Genomic DNA, 22,058 nt, shown 5'->3' with positions numbered 1-22,058 from the left:
TCCATTTGTATACGTGCACGTGCACGTGCACGTGCACGTACACGTACACGTACACGTACACACTCGACGTCGTGGCATCACGAGAAGAAGAGAAGAAGGGAAGGCTCTAGAGCGTACTCGCACGAACATACAGCTGGCGGATTGTAGCGCGGCGCGTAGTCTAGACTACCGCACTATAGCCAGGATCGAATCAAGAATGGGTCAAGACCCCCCCTCCCCCTCGGCCCGTGTCTGAATAGCATTGGAACTTGTAGAAACATTTTGTTTCGCCGTTCTCTCTTTCTCGATATCGGTACTATGTGGAAAATTTCCTTCTCGCCTCTTTGCGAGTTCTCATACGGTTTTTCCAATTATTTCCTTGTTCGTTTCATTAGACGTACTAGAAATCTACGAGTATACGAGATGATATATTTGTACGCTGAAAACTGTTCGACTCTTATCGTCGATTATTGGCACGGCCATTTAATTCGAATATAACACAAATTATACGATCTTCGGTAATGCACTTTCCATTATACTTTACCAATCGCGGATATGTGTATTTGTTAACATTTTTTCATTATTACGACAATACATGATTTCGTCGTTGCACGTAAAATTCCGTTCATATAAAAATATTCCTACTTCATTAATACACGAAGTGTGCGTATTAGATAGTAAACGTATTATAGAGTAACGTAAACGGTGGAGAGGGATAAAAAATGAGAGAAATGATACTTTTGGCAATAAATGAGGATGAAAGATTCGTCAGAAAGAAAGATTTGGAAAGTGGGAAAAAATTGAAAAGAAAGAGGTAAGAAGAAAGAAAGAATAGGTGGAGCAGAGAAACGGCGAGACGAGCCTTGTCCGATCGACGTTTCTTTCTCGAAAGTGTGAAAGAGAGAAAGGAGTTTTCGTTTTCTCTCGCGGTAATCTGTATCCGCGCTCTACGGATCCTCTCTATGGTACGGCCCTGCTCGCGAGAGCGTGTATAGCCTTCCACGAGCAGCGTACACAGCGGCTGGTTCGGGTTCCGTCGCCTCGTATTGCCCGACGAGAGTCAGTGCATGCATGCCGTGCGGCAGGTTCGCCTGCTTCAGGTTTTCGTCTCTCCTGTCGAGGATCCGCCGGTTCTCGCGTGCGCACGACGAAGACGAAAAATTACTGTCGTTGGAGGGAGAAAGACGAGCACACGAGTGTATATGTGTGCGTGCGTGTATATGCCTTTGAGAGAGAAAGAGATAGACAATACGACGTGGATATCGAGCGAATATTTCGGTAGGCCGTGTCGTTGCTCTCTAGATCGAAATTTTCCGTGATAATTCACAACAAGTATCTAAATCGACGTGATATCGCGTTCTTCGACGAGAAAGTTTTCGAAATTTTCTACTCGAGAGAGAGAGAGAGAGAGAGAGAGAGAGAGAGAGAGAGATTCAAGGTGGAAGGTCGCTGCGCACCGACGCGCTTCCTCGATCGAAGCCCCTCCCCTTCTCGCGATCCACGAAAGATCGATCGAATTGATCGACTCTCTTTTCCTCTCCTTGATCATACGACGCGATGCTTTTTCTCTTCTTGATAACGCGGCTAGATGTTCGCGTAGTTACGCGCGACATTAAGGCACGTCGGACTGTAATGTGAAATACTCGCCAGAGTATATATATATATATATATATATATATATATATATATTTATGTATGTACGTATGTGTAGTTAAATATGTGTGTACGAATGACGGCTGGAAATGTTATGTAAACAAAGGAGCGAATGGATTTTTTCCTTGGACAGGAACAACGCGAGTTGGAAAATATCGATCGTGAAAAGTAGAAAAGAAGGAGTGGAATAAAGTGGAATAAAGGAGAGAAGAAAAGAGAAAGCACGACGAACGAACACGTATCTACGAATTTATGCGTTGAAAATCGAACTCCATGACGTAGATACGATCGGGAGATAGAAGGTTTGTCGAGATATCGATCGGTTCGTTCTTCGCACTACGAGTAAATATCTTCAAGGTTGTAAGCGACGAAACCCAAAGGATCCTTCGTTATTGTACGCCTAGGATTAACGTGGATTAACGTGGATTTTCGTGGAATTCGTCTTCGTGATAACGGTATGGAAAAAAAATTTGTCCTCTCAATTTTCTAAACAATTATACCGCATACGCACTTTCTATCCTTTACACAATACATACACATGTGCAAATTTATTATCCCTCTCGGTGTTCATTAAAACATTCGATTTTATATAGTCAATTAATCTCTCTCACGTCGCAGCAGCAAGCGTTAACGCGCTAATTGCGAGAAGAATTGTTCTTTGTGCCGTGCAATGTTTTACTCTGTCTTTTGTTGTTTAAAGAGTATACGATAGAAAGATAGAGAATAAAATAAAGAACTCTGTAACGTTTAACTAATGACTCATCTCGAACAGATCAATGGCGAATAACCGAGAAACGTGCTGCTTAACCGTCGATAAGCCGCATTTCTCGCCTCGCTTTATAACTTGTCTTTGATTTTGAATTTGGCGCGCATTTAACTTATCAATTCCCTTTCGATCGATCGATCGATCGATCGATCGAATAACGAATAAGTTAATCATGTCGCCATTCTTTGAAGGCCATTTTAAAAGGCAATAGAAACTTCTCTAATCGGTCTCGCTTCAATCTCCCGGACTCTGAGGAAAGAGGCGAAAGAAGCGAAAGAATTTAAATGGAAGAACTTCTTGATTTTCTGTAGACCTGTAATGTCCTTAAGATTGATCTGTAGATTAGGGAACGATAAAAAAGAGATGAAAATACGAGAGGTGGAAGAAGGAAAGGGAATAATGAGAGGGAAGAGACAAAAATTGACTTTATCCTCGGAAATACCTCGATGAGGCTCGAAAAAAGGAGCAATAAGTTGTACACATACTCGAGAGATCGTGGTTACAACTTATATCTTTTACAACTTCAAATTCAAGCGAGTATAGTCTATGGTAGAAGAGCTCTAGAGTTAGATTTTCGTTAAAAAAAAAAAATTGTTTATCAACAAGATTTCACTGATAAATACGTTGCGCGTTCGGCCATATTTTCAAAAGTTGGAGACCCTTCGACGAATGTCCCCTATATTATTTTAAAATTCTCTCGCAAGAATTCTATGCTGCCGTTGAAGGATGAAATCGAATTTCGAGGATTGAATTTCGTTGCACGACATCCTTTCGCTTTTAGACTTATAATGTTGCTAGTTAAACTTTCAAAGTTTCTTCTCTCGTAACAACTGTGTTTTTCTATAGATAGTAAACATCTTGAAATCGATTCGCTGGGTGTGTGCGTTGCTTCTAACAAACGACGTTTCGTTTGCTAGAAGCTAACATTAAGAAAATATTTTTCTTTCTTTAAGGACGTGCACGAAAATAGAGAAAATAGATTCCTTACGAATCCACGATCGTTGTGTGTCATTTTCGTTTTAACGCTTAAACTTATTGCTTATTTTATTTATTTTCCTTTATATATATATATATATATATATATAATATATATAATTCTTTTGCTTTTCTTGTGATATTCAATAGAAGTTCAATAAATTTACATTGTTTAGACTTTCTTGAAAATATGCAAGGGATAAAATAAATAGAAAACGATGCAATTTCGGGGAAAGACAATATGTTATTCGGATACGTAACAGATATTGAGTAACTTTTAGGAAAGGGAATCTTATCGAATGCAAAGTTAAACGAACTCACTTGGATCTATACCAGGAAGGGAAGAAGAGAACATTTTTTTCAAAGTTTCACGGTAAAACGTTAGATCATCGAGCCGAAGCGACACGTTCGGCGGTTATAACCGCTGTTAAGCGGTTATAAGTTTCTGTCACTCATTGCGAATTGCGCAACAATGTAAGCGTGTAGTACAGTACATGCGTTGACATTTGTCGATGGTCTTGCGTGTACTTGAAAGCGAATCATTATGCGCGTGTATGCTTTACGATTATTTTACAATTATGTATGTTCATACGACATACGTTTGCGCGTGAAGGTACAAGCTCTGTCGGTAAAGTTGAAATATTATGCACGTGGGTGGAGACTCGTAACTTATATTTGCTAACTCAATGCAAAGCGAACGGCTCTCTCTCGCTCTCTGTCTATGTATTCTTTCATTTTATTCGATATCATTACCTTCGTGTCTATTTATCGCGCTTCTTTCTCTATCTAGCGTTATCTGAAACATTGTTCGTGCTATCGCAAAGGTTCGTGATAATCTTCGAAGACACATCAGAGGCACGATGCGAAAATAAAAATGATAGAAAGAAAGAGAAAAATGATACAAGTATATAAATATAAAAGCTATTTAGTCCGTCTATATATTTATTTATTTATTAACGATAACACGATAATGGATGATCCTTTTGTCGTTGGATAATCTTTTATTTTCCATTGCTTGTTATTATGGAGAAGAAAGACATTGACCCCTGTTTACGATTCCTCTTGTAACTTTTCGTAAAATTGTAGTAAATAAAGTATATCTACGAAAGCCGATCATCTCGTTTATTTTATCTAAAGCGAGTTGGGATTCTTTTTTCCTTTTTTTTCTTCCGTTGTTGGTCTAAACTTTATCAATAAGTCGGGTCCTCGATAAAATGCGTCTGAATAAATATAATGGTACGGATAAATCGATATACCAAAGATTCTGATAAGGCTCTTAGTAGTTGGTCATAACTGACAACCATCTTTGTGACCATGTTTCGAGTCAATAGCTTTGTTGATAATTAAAACCCGACGCATTCGGGTTTAATTATTTAATATGCAAAATAAGACATTGTTTTCCAAGCTCTAGTCCTAAGTTCGCAAGTTTATAGATATATTGTACATACGCATGTACGATATAAAGTAATAGATATACTTAATCGTTAGTAGAATCAATGATGTTATTCGGATGAAGGTCGATAATAATTGTTCCCATCTCTTTCTCTTTCTCATTTTCGATATTTAAACGGCAGTTACATGAAAAGAGAAACTTATTTTTTTCATCGTTCCTCTACTTATACTTTACTTATACTACCTATACTTTATACCTCGCATACTCCTATATCCGATTATAAAGTATAACATATCTTCGAAATAGTGATATAACAAACGTTTCCATTTAGATATTCGATTCGTTTACGCCGTAATCATCAATCTATAGGCAAGTTTTATTTAGATTTTTGCGACATTTATTCCTAATCATTATACAATTTTTGTTTAATGGTTAGGAATAAATGAGTCGCCATTGTTTATTCCGGTTTTCCGTCTTTCAATTCGAATTTTAGTAGAATTTGAAAAGTTAATCGAGAGAGAACTAGCCTCTCTATACGTACATATGAACGCGGTGGAGGTTTAGTTTGAAATAATGAAAAGTTAATAATTCCGAGCTCTATTTCGAGTTCTATACTATCTTCCTTCTCGAGGCGAGCAACTTGTGTGCATAGTAAATATCAGTTACTTATCAGCTATTTATTTACTCGACAGGATATTTCCGAACTTGGAATGGTTTGTACAAAATCAAAGAGATATATCGTACTTGTGAAATATCATACGGCCTATATAGCGTATACGTACGAACGTGTACTGTCGAATACTTTGTCATATGGCTCGCAGTAATTTTCCACGGGTCTCTTCTGACGCATAGACTGGCATCCGGTCCGGATGGTTCTTCTTTCCTCCTCACTCGTGTGTATGTTGCCTCTTCCTCTCTCTCTCTCTCTCTCTCTCTCTCTCTCTCTCTCTCCCTCCCCAGTCTTGTCTGCGAGCATTTATAAAAGCTTCGCTCCAAAACAAAAGTCATATAAATCCGTGTACGTTACGCCAACGTACTTAGCGCTAGCAAGCTTTTTTAACCGTGACGAGCTCCGAGGGAATATCGTCCCGTCCCGTCGCGTCGGGGAAACCTAGAGTCGATTTTACCTTGAGAAAAGATTCATTTTGATGTTCAAAAGAACGAGTTTTTAACGATTAACCTCGTAATGAAACGTCCTTCTTTAAGATTTCTTAACTATCTCGTTCGAGTGATTTCGTTTCTTTTTTGATATCGAAGAAAAAATACTAATCGAAACAGTGTAACACATGTTTTACAATTGAAGAAAGAGCAGTCAGGCCAGGTTGCAGAGACCTTAATAAGAGGAATGCAGAGTGCAACGATATATCATCATTGAGTAAAATAGATAAAAATGATGAGTATGCATTCGGTATTCCATATGGCGTTCGAGCCAGTGCTCGTAGTTAAAGCTTTAATGAGAATGAAATAATAGTTATATACGTATGTGTGCGAGGCTCTAAGTTTTGAGTCGCTTCGTTATCAGATCGCTTCGATTAAAAAACATTTCAATGAAATAATTAAATTCAAGGATCGATAAGAATGATTTAGGAGAATGAACGTACGATGAAAGATTCCTAATACGAATTTCGAGAAACCAGGCGTAAAACGCTCTACTACATTCGCCATCTGCCTGTTTTCCTGTCTGCTTGCCTGCCGGCCTCCTTGCCTGGTTTTGCCTGTCTACCAGCTTGCCTCGCTTCTCTTTGTAAAATCACGTACCGCAATGACGTAGATGATCGGGGACAGGAGAGGACGGATTAAAATCTTTCCCCGTTTCTCGTTACTCGGCAAATCTCATAGTCGTCGTCGTCGCCGTCCTCGTCGTCGCCGTCGTCGGCTATTTTATCGGAATAAACTCTAACAGTAAATCGATATGATCTATATTTCTCATGGCCGTTTTAACAGTAACACTCACCTTCGACACTGGCCTTCGAAGAGTTCAAAGAGAGTTCCATACATTCATAAGAGTGGTGCTAGACCATTTATCGAGACTCTCGTACGAATGAAATCATACGCGTTTATTGTTGTAAACGCGGAAAAATACGCTCCGACGCCACTGACGAGAAATGAATTATTGTATCCCTCGGTTGTTGCACGTACATGATATTTCTGCCTATAGAATATTCGCTATTCTCTAGCTTTCGCATTCGTGTTATACACACACACACACACACATATATATATGTAAAAAATGTTTTTGTACCAACTTTCCATTATATGAACTTTCATTGATAGAACAACTCGCAAGGTGATAAATCAAGTTAGCGGAGTAGTCGAAAAACATCTTGTGTACGGATAGATATCTGTATGGCTGTGATTATCTATTGGCATGTAAATTTGATCTTTCTTAAAGAACGGGATAAAGTGAAGAAACAAGGAAACGCGTGGAAAGGATTCTTTGTCGAAAGGCAAAAATGAGAGGGACTCGTTGGTTAGCTCGAACGATTCGTGTCAGTTAGTCCCGTGCAAAGTGAATAACGCCTACTGTTTTACGCTGTCACCGGATGTACAATGACATATTACGGTACATATTACGTTACAACTCCAGGATGACGTAACTCTCGTTACGCTTCATTATATTTGCAATAGTAGAGACATAATGTAATTCAAACTTTAATACCCAAATCGGTCTCGGTTTTGACGTTTAAGAATCAAGCCGATGTCTCACTGTACGATCGATATACGTCGATTATACATTGTAATATCGAATATCGTTTCTTTCTTTTCTTTCTATCCTTTTTCACGTTAATTTCCACGTCTCATTGTTGGCTGGTAAGGCTCGAGATCTTGGTAAAACCAAAATCCAAAGCAAAAAGGAATAATGGCCGTACGATGTGCTCTCCTCGATAGATCCGTCGCTTTGCGACTATATTCGTGAATAAGCTATTGTCAAGGTTTCGTTTGGTAGGGAGAATCAGGCGCATAACGTCCTCTCGTATCCATCATTGAGTATGGTAATGGCAATGGTAATGGTCGAAGCGCGTCCTCCATTGTAGGTTCCGCCCGAGAAGCCTTTTGAATTCGTCGATCGTAGATATACGATCGTAGATATACATTTACTACGCACGTAGCTCGCACCCAGACTAGCGCACGAATACGCGAATGTTACGATCCCCCTTTGCGATTTTCTTTAACGATCTCCTTTCACGAGCGCGACTCGTGAATGGAACATCGTGTTCCGTGCGAATTCAGAAGAATCCGATGACCCACGACGATATGGCCGTCGGCGTACGCGTTAACCTCGAAGTGCCAAAATCTTGGACAGCAGCTGCAGAAAGTATAGTCGCAAATATTCCTTACTTTATCATTAACCAATATTTTACCATATATATTGACAATCGCTCGATTATTGTTCTATCTGGTTTCGACCATCTAAATTCGAATGGGAACAAATAATTAATAGATTATTTAAAATCGAAAGACTTAACATTAACATTATTACTTTGGTAAAGTATTCGATCGTATTATTAATATTCGACGAAGTAAATACTTTTATTTATTCGTCAATCCTAGAGAAAAGGAGAAAGGTAAAAGATTGTGGGAGAACCGGAGGATTCCCATAAAATTTTCCTTAGGTCCGTTCGCAATTCGCGTCACGCTGACGTGTATGATCGGTTGCGCACGTATAAAAGATCGTTCCTTCGAAAGACAAGGTCAGCTGCTCGACCGGGAAATTTGACCGGGTTTTTTGTTTGAATTGCAAGACCATGCATTATGTATCCTGTTATGCTTCTAACATTTCGTCGTCGTCGCATGCTTAAATTTTTGCACAAATTTTTATTGCGATCGTTGCGATGGAGAAACCAATCGGTAGAAAAGAAATTGGACGACCGAACGGGACAGGATAGGGTACTTTTGTTTCATCTCCCCCAATTCATTTACCGAGTCGCTTAGCTTCGCGATTTTACTTCATTGTACTTTAGCGCTTTACTTCGCATTCAAGGAACTTTTATTGAAAATCATCACAGTTCGCATCGTTCGCAGATACGATCGAGAAAAATAATTGGCACTTTTTATTCGCATTTCATTCTTCCGCCGTTGCTGCTAGACATTACGATCAATGACGACGACGACGACGACGACGACGACGACGACGGCGACGGCCTTTTTCCTCTGTCCCTTGTCGATCGTAATCGTTATTCTCATTGGTCACATTCAATGCACGCTCGCGCCTCCTCGTGGATCGCCCACGTGACTGTCAGAAGCATGTAACAATACGTTACGTACCTATGTATATCGGTTGGCGCCAACGATCGTGTTTCGCGATAACACGATCGAATTGCCGAACGGTTGTTCTCTGTATGATCGCGTAATCAGATATATATTTCGCGAAATGATCTCGACTTTGTACTACGTATGTACGGGCATTGTCGCGACAGATTCACAAAGATGCCCATTCAGCGATTAATTATCGATTTCTGAAGAAAATCGAAGAGAATACACCGTAATAACGATTTCCGTTGGTTTCAAGTCAAAAGAACACGGCGCGGATACCTTTTTTTCCATATTATCCCCCGTATCTCTTTTATCTTGGTAACTAGAAGAATAGATTATTCTAACAATTGTCCCAATGTTCGATCCCACTTGGGCATCTCGCAATCAGATGGTAAACAAATTGAATTAATTAAGTTGGGCTCAGGCAAAAATTTCGTTGAAGATGAACTATTGGCTGGAAAGGAATAGCTCATGGCTCCTAGCTACGATAGCTTTTGCCACTTTCATTACCTTAGTAGTAGAAGCTCGAACGAACGAAAGAACGAACCTTTTAGAGATGAGATGTTTCCCCTTGTACATAGATCCAACCACAAAAGTCGACTGACATTCGTCCGAAAGCTTTTATTTTTGCTTACCTTTGATTTAAAAAATTACTTGTAAATAGCGTGTTAAATCTTTCAAACGTAATGAGATATTAGATCTTTGTTGAAAAAATGAATGAGATACGTCTTTATCATTTATTATATATATATATATATATATATATATATATATATATATATATATACAAGTATTAGCTGCTATAACGAAAACACGGAAGACGGTGTATTGAAAGACGGCGTTAGCCAGCTAGGTAGACGCAGATATTTGATTTAACAATTGACATAAATTCTTTATCGGATTTTCCGTCTTTCGCAGGTTTGCCGAACGCAGTCAAGCTGGCTGCCTCTGGTGGTAAGCCCTCCGTTGCCGTCGCCTCCTCCGCGCATCCTCCTGTGCTGTGGAGCTCGCGCAGGAAGCCGGGTAAGTGTAGAATCTACATACGACTACATTCGCGCGACAACTATGTCTATTCTCTCTCTATCTATCCTTTTCTATTTCCATTTCAAATGTTTAAAATAAGATAAAAGAAAATAGATTTATAGGAACGCTATTAGATCGAAATTTGATCAAGCGCTTGTTCCCTTCGTAAAATTTTTTCAATTTTACCAATCGAAGTTGTCTTTGAGGATGAGAATAATTCAAAATGACATAACTTATCAATAATTATAGCATCGATAATTTGACACAAAATTTGACTATCAATCGAATTGGGATATAATCGATCGTCCGAGAAACGGCGATACGAAGGGCTCGTCGGTTAATCTTCTTCTCGAATGCTCGAGTGCGTTTTTATCTATTTTGCGAAAGTTGTACTTTGTACTTGGAGTCAAAAAGTGAACAATTTTTAATTAATCCCGTCGGTAAGTTTAGTTAGTTTATCGTATAGGTAAATGTCTTTGGTGTCAAAGTTTTACGATATGTCGACGATGCTCGATGAGTACGCATATACGTTCCTCATCAAAATATTCTTTGATGAGGAACAATTTAGAGATCAGGAGTTATGAAACATTCTGGTTGACCTGCAAAGTCTATTTATTCTAGTTATTCGCCACATCTGGCGGACTCGCGAACGGAGAACCCATGCAATTGGCCGGAGGTCAATTTCTCCGCGACCGGCTAATCCGATACGAGTGCACTTGACCCCGACTTATTAACCTCGGACGGTCAATCCTGCATCTCTCAATGAATCCTTTTCAAGCGAGGTGAATCGTTACGCGTGTGCCGGCTCTTCTTAGCTCGTCTTCCTCATTTCGCAAATTATCACTGTACCGGAGTTTCTTCGCTCGATGCAAAGATAGAAGGTTATATAGAAAGTTAATCCGACCAAGATTTACCTTTTCAATGTAAAAAGAAAACTTTTATGAGCATAAAATTCAGCTTGAACAATGACGATATAAGAATGAAAAAAATTCATGTTGTTTAACAGAAACAAAGACGGCTTTTAAAAAAATTTGCAATATAAAGTGATTGTATTTAAGGCGGGTACGCGATGTACATGCATATAAGGATATTAGAAAAGAAATGTTTGCGTATGGTATAGGTGGACGAGTACCTGCCACCATGACGGTTTCGACGATGACAGACGCGGGTAGGGTTACGATATCGCCGAGGATAATCGCGTGTCGCGTTGTAACTTTCCGCGTTGTAATTTTTTCTTTTCGTCGCAGTCGTTTCCGCGTCTCCCTCTCTCTCTCTCTCTCTCTCTCTCTCTCTCTCTCTCTCTCTCTCTCATAATCGCGTGCAAGAACAACAATTTAATCGTCTTTAGGTCGGTTGACCGTAGGAAGATTGCGAGCTGTAATCTCAAAGAATACCACATCCGTTACTCTGTTTGCTCTGTCCAAATGGAATCTCGATTCCTGACTTTTTATCGCAACATTTTGTTTTGTTTGTTAGCGACGCCTACTTTATTACTCGATTTTATTTCTTGGTAAACTTTACTCGTACGTGGATCAATTTTCATTCAAATCCTTGATCAATTCATCATTAGAAATGATTCATAAATCCATTCGACGTTTTAGCGGTTCGAAATTGAAGTGAAGTTGATTTCGTTATCTATCAATAGTTTTCGACAGAAATTTTGAAAGCTTTAGGAGAACAAGGAGAATTCGATTTCGAAGAGATTTACCGTGAGAGCGGAAAAAACCTTGGTATCGGTACAAGAGAGAGGAAGTTATGAATAAATGCATCTTACAAAGCTTCTTGCATCCATATATTCGTACAACGAGAAGATGTATCGATAAGGTAATGCAAGAGAAATGAGGTTCTTTAGTTATGAAACTATAAGGCCGAGGAATTTCATTTTACTATACGGTGTAGGTACGTCGTATTTCGTACCAGTATATTCATCTTTATCTTTTCCTTATTTGTTTCTTCGCACAATATGTACGTTGTCCATTTATCTTACTGTAATCAGCATCATTGTGCGATCGTGATGTTGATACCCATTAAATGTATGATTTGAAGATGCAATAATATGTATTTACGAACGAGAGAGATACTATGTGTGCTTGACTAGGAACGTTCACGTTTTTGACACTTAATAAACGTTAATATTTCAATTTGAAAGGTTCAATCTCAAGTATCAATTTGCAGTGTTGAAATGCTCGTGAAGAATTTCAATTTTCACGAATTTAAAGTCGAGAAAAGCAATATAAGATTCAATTTTATTTATTTATTAACGTGAGACGTGGGAAGATTCGAAAAAATAAGGAATAAAAGAAAAGGTAAAAAAAATTAAATACGAATATATATCATTGTAAAATTGTTCGAGGGTATATCGTATAGGGAATTGAACGAGCCACTATATCAGTTTGTCAATTTTTCTTTCCTCGGGACGTTTCTTTATCTGGTCATCGTATCATCCGGCATAGTCGTTCCGTCGGAAACGAAGCGACGATTTCACGACCTCCTTTTCATTTTTTTTTTTTTTTTTTTTCTTTTTCCTTTCTCTTAAGGCGGAAATGTGGAATCATAGCGTGCGCGCGTTTTTGCGGCTAATCGTAAGATTAATTCTAAGTATCTTGTGGCACCTTAGAACGATTGTTCGAGCACTTTGGTACGTGTGCCCTTAAAGATCTCGTTAAAAACGACACGCTTGTTAAATTTTCAGCTAAGAAAGAAAGAAAGAAAGTAATTTCGGTGGGAGAATAAGGGATCCTTTCGTCGGACATAGAAATCTCTTAGGAGATGGCTAGATCGAAGGGGAAATGAAGAAAAGTCTTCCCTTTCCTTCTTTTTTTTTTTAGCACTCAAAGAGAAGAGGAAGCCTTCGTTACCTTTGATTTAAACGTCTCTTCTTCTCTTCTACGTTGTCACGTTTGTCCTCGCTGTGGCCGGAAACGCGTCAATGGTTTCATTCCTTGTAGTCCGTCATGCGACTGGAAAGCGGAAACGAGAGGCGACAAGTCACGTGGAACAAATCTTGGCGTCTGCGAGTCGCAACGATTTCACGTCTCTCTCTCTCTCTCTCTCTCTCTCTCTCTCTCTCTATCTATCTATCTATCTATCTATCTATCTATCTATCTATCTTTAGCGAGTTCTTTCGAGGAAAACTTTCTTTCGATAGATACGACCGTCTCGACGAAATGCAGTTTAATGCACCTACCGAATTCTTAACACTCAATTGGAAAAATAATTGAATCGGTATTTATTCATTGTCAGACCTTGAAGAAATTCGCATCTCCTGGGAGAAATATTCTTTTTCTCGTTTCGTCTCGGTCTGTATAAAAAATATCGTGCGCGTTCGATGATCGCGGTTATAAACGAGATGCCGTTTGGTTCCGAATGCTTTTGTAAATTCTATTCGACAGTGACACCAACGATGCGCCGGAACGTAAAACTTACTGAGAGACAGACGAACGTATTTTTCAGACAGACGAAGGATATTTTAAAGATAACGTTCCATCAAGCGTTATCTCGTCGAAAGAGCTAACGATTTTATTTTTTCTTGGGGTTGAAAATTAATAAGTTTAGCGACAAAAATCTTTTTCTTTTTTCTCCTGCTATAAAGTGCGCGTGCTACGACCGCGATAAAGAGGAGCAGGAGGAGGAGGACCGAGGGAGAGAGAGAGAGAGAGAGAGAGAGAGAGACTTAATGCAACGTTTCCTGAAATGTGAGGTAATCCTCGAACTGCAGACGAAGGATCTCGACGCGACCGGACAACGCCCGCGCTTTCAACGTTTCTCATTATTCTAGCTGAAAAGAGCGGCAACATCCGCAACACGGACTCACGGATTGCGCAATGCCGCCCATGCTTCTTCCTCCTTTTTTCATCCGTTTCGTTTTATTCGAGAAAAAGAGGGCCGATCAATCTTTTCCCCTTAATCGTTTACTCTTTAAATGGTATATTCATCATATAGCATCAGGATATTTCGATGTATTTATCAAGAACGAGTTCCGAAGAGGTAACAAAATTTTGATAATTATTTTAGAAAATCTCTTAGTCCGGTTATTATCTAATATATTTTTTCCTCGATAAAGATCTTTATTCAAATTTGTCTAGTATTGGCAACTAATTGATTCGACCGATCGTATTCCATATGTTATTCCCATGATGTCTTTTTATCCGCTCTAACTACTCTTGTTCACTTTCTCTTATGCTATAAAAAAAAAAGGTGTACAAGAATGTATCGTAAATCTACGTATCTATAATATCGCTCGGTGGCCATGAAAGATAAATTTAGAGTCTAACAATATGTTTGTGTGTGTGTGTGCGCGCGTGCGTGCTTGTATATACATCCGCTCGCACTGGCGCGTATATATATGTATATATGCATGCATGCATGCATGCATTCGTGTTCGAATAGATGGAAGAAGTAACGAATTTCCGCTGCAAATTTTGATGAAAAATTGCAATGCTGTTTTGATCCCTTTCGGGCAGTTTACTAGAGAGACGACGCGCGACGGTAGTGCTGAGCGAAGCTCCGACGACGTGTCGGCACGATACTCCGAACGCTACCTCATCGGTTACATAACTTGGCTGACTTGGACTCGCGCACGTAGTTACATACACACGTGCGCGTCGCTCTTGTGAAAACTCGACTGGCTTTGCCCGTTTCTCTCTCTCTCCCTCCCTTCCGTTTGCCGTCGCGAACGCACTGACGAAGAGAGTACAACAGACGAAGGCATGCAAACTCGAAACGCGTACGTATGTAAGTACATACAACGCGCGAAAACGTGACGAACGCGATATCCTTATCTCTCTTTTGCATATTTCGTTTTTTCATCGTATGCAACAGTTTCCTTTCCTCTTCTCTTTCTCATAATCAAGATATCCGTTTCTCTTCCTTTCCTGCTCATTCGTATATCAAATCGATCGATATATAAGATTGCACAGATCAATGAAAAAGAGTTAATGGATTCGATATCGAATAAGCGTCGATTGTTTTGGAAAAGAAAAGAAAAAAGGAGAATGGAGTGATTCTACTAGAGAGAAACATAAATAATTCGCTTATATATTATGCCTTATTCGTATTTTTCTTCGTTCGATCGCGAATAATTACTAATTCTAATTAATTCGCCAACGCAAAATTCTCGCTACTGTTACTTCAGATGAGAACCGAATTTACCGTTTCGCGTCTCGAGAATGATTTTTACGATAGTCGCTCCTCCGCGACAGCATAGATTTTAAAGGAAGGCGCGTAATCGATATTTTTATCGTGTTTCCCGAGAAACATTTAACGTGGGCGCGAGCTCAACGTTTACGCCTTATTTAACGGAAAAACGTGTATAATAATAGTATGAAAACGGTGCGATGAACGACCGATCGCGATGTATTAGAAGGTGAAATAATCAGGACGGGGGTATCATTACGGGATACGAAGTATAACAGAGTGACGTCTATGTGTAACGTATAAATAAAAAAGAAAAAAGAAATGATTAGAAATCTACTACTATTATCATGGACGAACGAAGTTGCATATTACATTCGATATGATTTCATACGAAACGAAGTTGATCGATCTGATGAAATTTGAAGAATCGAAGATGAGATTCGAGTGAGCATTCTCGAGATCGCGTACTAGCACATTCAAGCATTTGACGACTATCAAGAGAGCCGGCGCCGACGGTCGAGTCGGAAGTAATCGTAATATGACAAGCACTCGATGCGTATATGTACTTTGTCTCTCTTTTATCTCTCCCTCTCTCTCTCTCTCTCTCTCTCTCTCTCTCTCTCTCTCTCTCATTTCTTTTCGTACAATTAATTCTTATTGCCTTATGCCGGGAAGAGATCCGAAAGCCATAGTAGACACAGTAAATCGTTTTCCTTCTTTCTTCGTCCGTTGGTATTAATTCGCCTACGTTTAACGTGTCTTCCTTTTTTCTTCTCCTTTTACTCTTCTTATCCTTCCTCACCCGGACGCGCTCATATACTTATGTAAATATGCGTATGCGTCTTTATCGTGCACGAGGCGACGCCAGCGTACACTCAGCGAGCAACGGAATAGATAACGCTTCCCTCGCTTGACAAAACTCGACTTACTTGGAAGACTGTCTCTTTCTCTCTCTCTCTCTCTCTCTCTCTCCTCCCTCTCTCTTGCTCGCTCGCTCTTTGTTTCTTCGCAATATAACATTTTTTCTATTGTGACGGCATTGCACTTTGCCATTTCATTGGAACACCACCGAGCAAGAGTTCTTACGTCCATTTGCTTTGGTTCAAAAGAAATCCAAACGATCTCTAGATTCTCTCTCTCTCTCTCTCTCTCTCTCTCTCTCTCTCTCTCTATTCTCCTCCCCCTTAGTCAGCCCGTTCTAGTTTTATAAGAGCAAAAGAAAGGTAGATAAAATATTCACGCCAGCGCGTTATAACGTGGCTCGTACACGTAAGATTCGACTTGTCCCTTGTCGATGTCCCTCCTCACCCTCGAGGAAGATTGTCCATAACGTTAACCTACGCGACACGGACAATCGGCGGGACGATAAAAGTCGTGTTTACTTTATCGAAGATTAGCAAAGGCCTTGCGCGCGTGACGTAAGTGCGGGCGTGCGCACGAACGAGAGACTCTCGCTCTTTGCTTTTCTCCTAAGTTATAACGACTTTTCTTTAAGTACATTATTAGATTCTTTCGATTTTCCTTATTTCCTCCCTTCGACTTGTTCCTAACGTTCTGCTGGTCGGACAGATAAAGAAAAAGAAAAAAGTGATGTCTTGTAGTCGATATAGGAATGACATCGTGAAGCGAAAGAGCGCCGCGCATAGGAGTAACGTCGAATTACAATGTAAGTAGGCCTCGCGCCTACTTTTTAAACAATGTAAGCCCTCGGCGCATTGTTTAAAAAAATAATCGGACGATCTCGATAATTGTGTAAAGCGCGATATCCCAAAGTATTGGAAGAAAATAATAAAATTCATCGATCATATTAATCGGGCTGATATATCCTGGGAGGGGGGGGGGGGGGACACACACGTATACGAACCAGTGAGCAGAGGTCGCGTGAAACGAGAGGTCCGAACGTCGATAGATCGTAACGTCGTATGATAAAGATCGACGCGACGACGGTGGAGCGCGTCGTGGTGGGGCTTGGTAGCAGGAGGCGGGACTAATGGCGCCGTTTCTCCGTAATCGCGACTTTTCCTTCCTTCTACGAGCGACAAAGCAACGACTTTGTCTAAAACTAACTTTGAGACTTATTAAACTTTCGCGGTGTATCGATGTATTATTTCTCTACTTACCTCATGACCACTTGACGTTGATCGCGTTCGAAGGAACATCGAACAATGTTGCGAATGTTTCACCGACCGACCAAATGGAAAAAGAAACAAATCGAACAAATCGAATTTAAACTCGATATGAAGTTTCAGACGAAAAATATGACAAGAAGAAGCAGCGACATCATCGTAAAATGATGATACGTAAAGAAATGAGAAGAATAGGAAATTATCTTCCACTTGTTATTTCTATATCGATTGTGAAATATGAAAAGTACATATTTCGGATCTTTCGGTAGGGAATAGGGTGTTAGAAATTTGGGGGTGTTTTAGAAGAATATCATAACTACTCGAACTTATATATGTATGTACTCTTTTACAATTTATTTCACAAGACCGACCTTTGGCGTGGTAAAAGGAAATTTGAAAAAATAGGAGGAAAGGAATAGAAGAGTGGATAGGGTGTTTGGAGGGTTGAGGGGCGACGCGACGATTTTTTTTTTTTTCTTTTTCGTACGCGAAACATCAGTCAAACGAGAAATTGCATAATTCTGCACACTCGTCACGAAGAAAATGCTCGTATGCAATTCTTCAACGTTACCATCGCTAGACGTGCAAGTTCGCGCCTTCTTGCGCGTATCTTTCCTCTACCTGGCTCCTAGCGATATCTATCCTTCTTCTTCTTCTTCACCGAGCATACCTTTTTCCTTTTCTCTCTCTCTCTCTCTCTCTCTCTCTCTCTCTCGCTCTCTCGCTCTCTCGCTCTCTCGATCACATCGCCTGAAATACTCCCCGCCTTTCGAACCTTCTCTTGGCAAGCAGCAGCAGCCTCGCTTCTGACGCATCGCACTTGCTCTCTCCCTCTGTCGGTCCGTTGTGTCGTTGCGCTGGCCTCTCAGTCTGGCGCGCAACAGTGACTCGTCGGCTCGACTTCGCTCGGCAGTCGCGATCAAGCTCGCGTTCTAAACGGGACACGTGTGTGATGCAGGGACTTCCTTATTGCGCATTTTTAACACATTATTTATTACTTTTGCTTTCGGTACTTAGAGATAACGCGACCCATGGGAAAGAAGAGGAATGAATTGTCATAGTTTCTTTGACCGCTCTGCTTGAACGTTTTCCCAATCTTTTTTCTTCATTTTCATGTTTGTCATTTGCTCTGGTTTTATTTCCTAATTCTCGACGTCATTTATCCGAGAGAAGAATAAATGTGAACAAGTTCGAAGGATCGTAGACGATGTGTGAACCTTAAGTTAAGTTATCCTGAAAATCGAAGATGCTATTCCATTGTCCATCGTTCCATTGCGTTCGATATGTTTTTGTTTAAACGCCGCAAGCGGCTACGTTGAAGCTATCGTTGTTCATCTGTGCTCTTTAAATAAATCTTGACGAATTTGACAAAGAGTGAAGCGAAATCGCTAACGAGTTGTCGTTCGATTCATCGAAAAACTCGTCTCTTGTTCGCCGTGGAAACCAAAGCGTATCTTGTAGCGTGCAGAGAGATAGAGAAAAAAAAAGAAAAGAAGCAGTGTTTAACTCGTTGGGAAAGAGGGAATCACGGGAAGATCCCACGTATTCGCTCGATCGTTTTAGAGAGAGAGAGAGAGAGAGAGAGAGAGAGAGAGAGAGAGAGAGAGAGAGAGAGAGAGAGAGAGAGCGCGAGCGAGCGAGCGAGCGAGCGAGCGAGAGAGCGTCGAGGCCACGTGGGTGTTATCGGAGCGAATTTGCCCCGAGAGGTCGGTTCGGTACGTGGGAGTGATTACACGAACGAGTTCATTCATCGTGCGGATTCCAGCGCGCCGGAAGTGACGACGACTTCCTCGGAGAGCTCCGACGTACGTCGTCGAACGAGAGGGAGAGAGAGGAGATTGCTCGATTAGCGCGTGCATTCGAGATTCGTCTTTTGTGGAAAGTGCCACTCGAGAAACAAGTTTGGACGAGGAGGCGAAGAAGAAAGATAAGAAAATTACCGAAAGGATAATAAAGAAAGGGTAAAAAAGGATGTCGAAGATGACGGAAAAAGTAGGGAGACTCGAAAGGAGACTGCAATGTCCTGTCGAATGTCTCGTGGCTCCTTGAATTCTTCTTATCCGGCTCACCCTTCTTCGTTACTCTTTCCATATATCCTTTCTTCTAATCTCTCGACGTCGGTCTATCTAGAAGAGAATGAAATCGATGTATAAGTCGTCGTTGCTCGAGTCACGAGGACGACCAAGGATATGCGAATGATCGACGAATCCATCCTATCTTCCATTATTTTTCCTTCGTCGAAGCGCTACGACATACGATCAGTGCGCGATTATGCAGCTGAAGAAAGCGATGCTTAAGATATTCGACCAATGTAAGTGTAAGTTTTCTTTTATCTTTTCTCTTTTTACTTTCGTCTTTCTTCCTCTTTTCTTTTTCCTCGAGCCATCAACGATCTCGTTTAATTCTCCCGCGTCGAACGGACAGAGATATCTATGGGTACATATGTAATTGGGTATGTATAAAAGTGGAATAAGAATAAAAGACGTAGTATAACGTTCTGCGCCTAAGTCGAATCGAGTAATTATTTAACTTGATTACCTCCGATATACATATTTGTTTATATCGAAGAAGAAGAGCTCCATATAGGAACTATATATAAAGGATACAGGAGTATAGGAAAGTTTTCTTTTACTTTTCTAAGAAAACCTTTGTAATTTTCTTTCTTTTCTTTTTTTTTTTTGTTCGTAAAAAAATCACTTTTGTTAATATCCATTGAATAAAGTACGCGGCCAACTTATTTTTGGCGATACGCGAGTCAACGATCTTCTCGTTGGACCTGTTCTCTTCGACGATTAATATTTTATTACTCGCTTTAAGACACGGGTCTTGGGCTAAAAACAATATCGAACGAGGCCAGGCACAAAGTCCAAAGCGAAGGAAGAATAATAAAGCGTTCTGCGCAACGTCCTTTTATTCTCATCAAACCGCAAATGATCGAAAGCCACGGCGTAAGCTTAAGAGATAAGAAGATCGTTTCCTTCGTCGTAGTTTCAACAAAATTATTTTACGCGTATAATTACGCGTCGCGTCTTTTCTCCTTCTCCTTCTCAACGCACTTTCCTAACGACAAAAGAAAGAAGAAAATAAGGCGAGATTATCGAAACGAAAAAACGCATGGGAGCTCGTTACGAGCGTCTTCGATCGACGACTAAAAGAACGACGAAGTTGATGATATGTATATGAAAGAATATTTTTCGTTTTCGGAAGAACGGAAATAAAAGGGAGCGAAAGAGATTTAGAAGGTAACGACTTATGATAAAATCGTTGTATCGATAATGATTATGGGAGCTCACGTTTATCATTTTTGCGTGTGCTCTTTTATTCGTGCTCTGATGTCATTGCCACCACGGCGATAGATAAAGGCAGAAATTTCTTCGAAGCCTCGCATACGTAATTACATGAGCGTAACTTTTCGCTCGTCGAGGTAAATCGACCGGATGAATTTTGGTCGGAAGAGAACTTCGATCGAGAGATTTATCGTTTAATTCATATTTATCGAAAACAAACGTACGCCTCCGTTTTCGGTCGTTAACATGGCATACGTCTAGTTATCCTTGATTTATTCTTACCATCTGACTAGCATCGCTTCCTCTGAAACGAGTGCGCGAGAGAGAGAGAGAGAGAGAGAGAGAGGGAGGGAGGGAGGGAGGGAGGGAGGGAGGGAGGGAGCTACTCCCCGCTTTTATTTATAATCAGTACCTTCTCCTGGCTCCGTACAAAAAATACATTTCTCCTGTTCGTATTGATATGCTACTTTCTATGTATTATACAATACTTACATAGATATACGCGCGCGTCTACACTTTTTCGATCTCTAACGTCACGCGAAAGAAGCCGTTCTCTTATCGCAAAGATTTAGTAACGTTTTCTTTTTCGATGTTGCGAAAAATAATACGCCTCGACTAGCACGTGTCTTTTCCGAGTTTTTCGTGTCACTTGCCTTTAAGGGTAGACGCATCGTTTCAACTTGCCTCAAAATCTTTTTCCTCCGTTTTTTCTTTTCTCTTTTCCTTTGGCTTCCTCTCTTCCCTCTTCTTTTCTCCTTTTTAACTCGTTTCAATCGAACGGGCAAAGAACGAATCTCAGCGATGCATTCGTGCGTTCGATGAGCGTTCGATCACGTTTACGTTTCGACGATGTACACTCGTACGCTGATTCCCGTCGTCGTCATTGTCATTATTATTATCATCGTATCACGGACATGGACATCGTCACTTTCATCGTATCGCTATCGCTCGCGTTCCTTAGCTATTGTTTTAACGGCAAGTAACTTAAGACCTCGCGCGATAAAAGATGCTCGTGCTTGGAAGTTGCCTGCAACTCGAAAAAGTGACGTAACGTCGATCGCTTTAACGCAAAGACAAAAGATAATTTACATTAATTCGTATATATGTAGGATCGAATAGAAGAAAAATCGAAGCTTCGTTTCGTTATCCAATCTAATATGATAATTGAAAACTATTGTCAAAAGAAATTTATTCGGACTATATTAATTATCTACTGATAATGTTAACGTTAATATTAGCGTCTGGTCATTTAATATTTAGCATCCTCGTCTTTTAAAAGTCGCCAAAACATTATCATTGTATTTTTACAACAATTACAACAATTCCGGATACGGTACAATTTTTCGTTGTAACAAAAAAGAATCTGTAACGAAATTAATGTACCTAAATTTTGTAGAATCATACGATACAACTGTATCTATTGATAGCGAGTAAGACGAAAGAAATGTAATAGGATAAAATGTCCA

General features: G+C 40.1%; 1 protein-coding gene across 9 annotated transcripts in view; it reads left to right on the top strand.

Annotated features, from left to right (window-relative positions):
* The first annotated feature begins 1,690 nt into the window (after nucleotides 1-1,690).
* The window catches only part of LOC124430381 (dual 3',5'-cyclic-AMP and -GMP phosphodiesterase 11), a 44,435-nt gene continuing 24,067 nt past the window's right edge, over nucleotides 1,691-22,058 (top strand). For 4 of the 9 annotated variants that reach the window (XR_006943749.1, XR_006943748.1, XM_046976854.1 and 1 more), the window contains exons 1-2: nucleotides 6,142-6,163; nucleotides 9,939-10,043. Coding sequence is in view for 4 of the 9 variants with exons in the window: in XM_046976854.1 (XP_046832810.1) it covers nucleotides 6,157-6,163; nucleotides 9,939-10,043 (112 nt within the window). In the remaining 5 variants the exon portion in view is untranslated. Of the gene's footprint in view, nucleotides 2,088-6,141; nucleotides 6,164-9,938; nucleotides 10,044-18,147; nucleotides 19,623-22,058 lie in introns of those variants that run through there. The other 5 variants (XM_046976856.1, XM_046976855.1, XM_046976853.1 and 2 more) reach the window with 4 other exon arrangements.

Source organism: Vespa crabro, chromosome 18 (assembly GCF_910589235.1).
Source record: "Vespa crabro chromosome 18, iyVesCrab1.2, whole genome shotgun sequence".
NCBI lineage: Eukaryota > Metazoa > Arthropoda > Insecta > Hymenoptera > Vespidae > Vespa > Vespa crabro.
The sequence above is the reverse complement of the archived record's forward strand: the minus strand, read 5'-3'. Positions and strand labels throughout refer to the sequence as shown.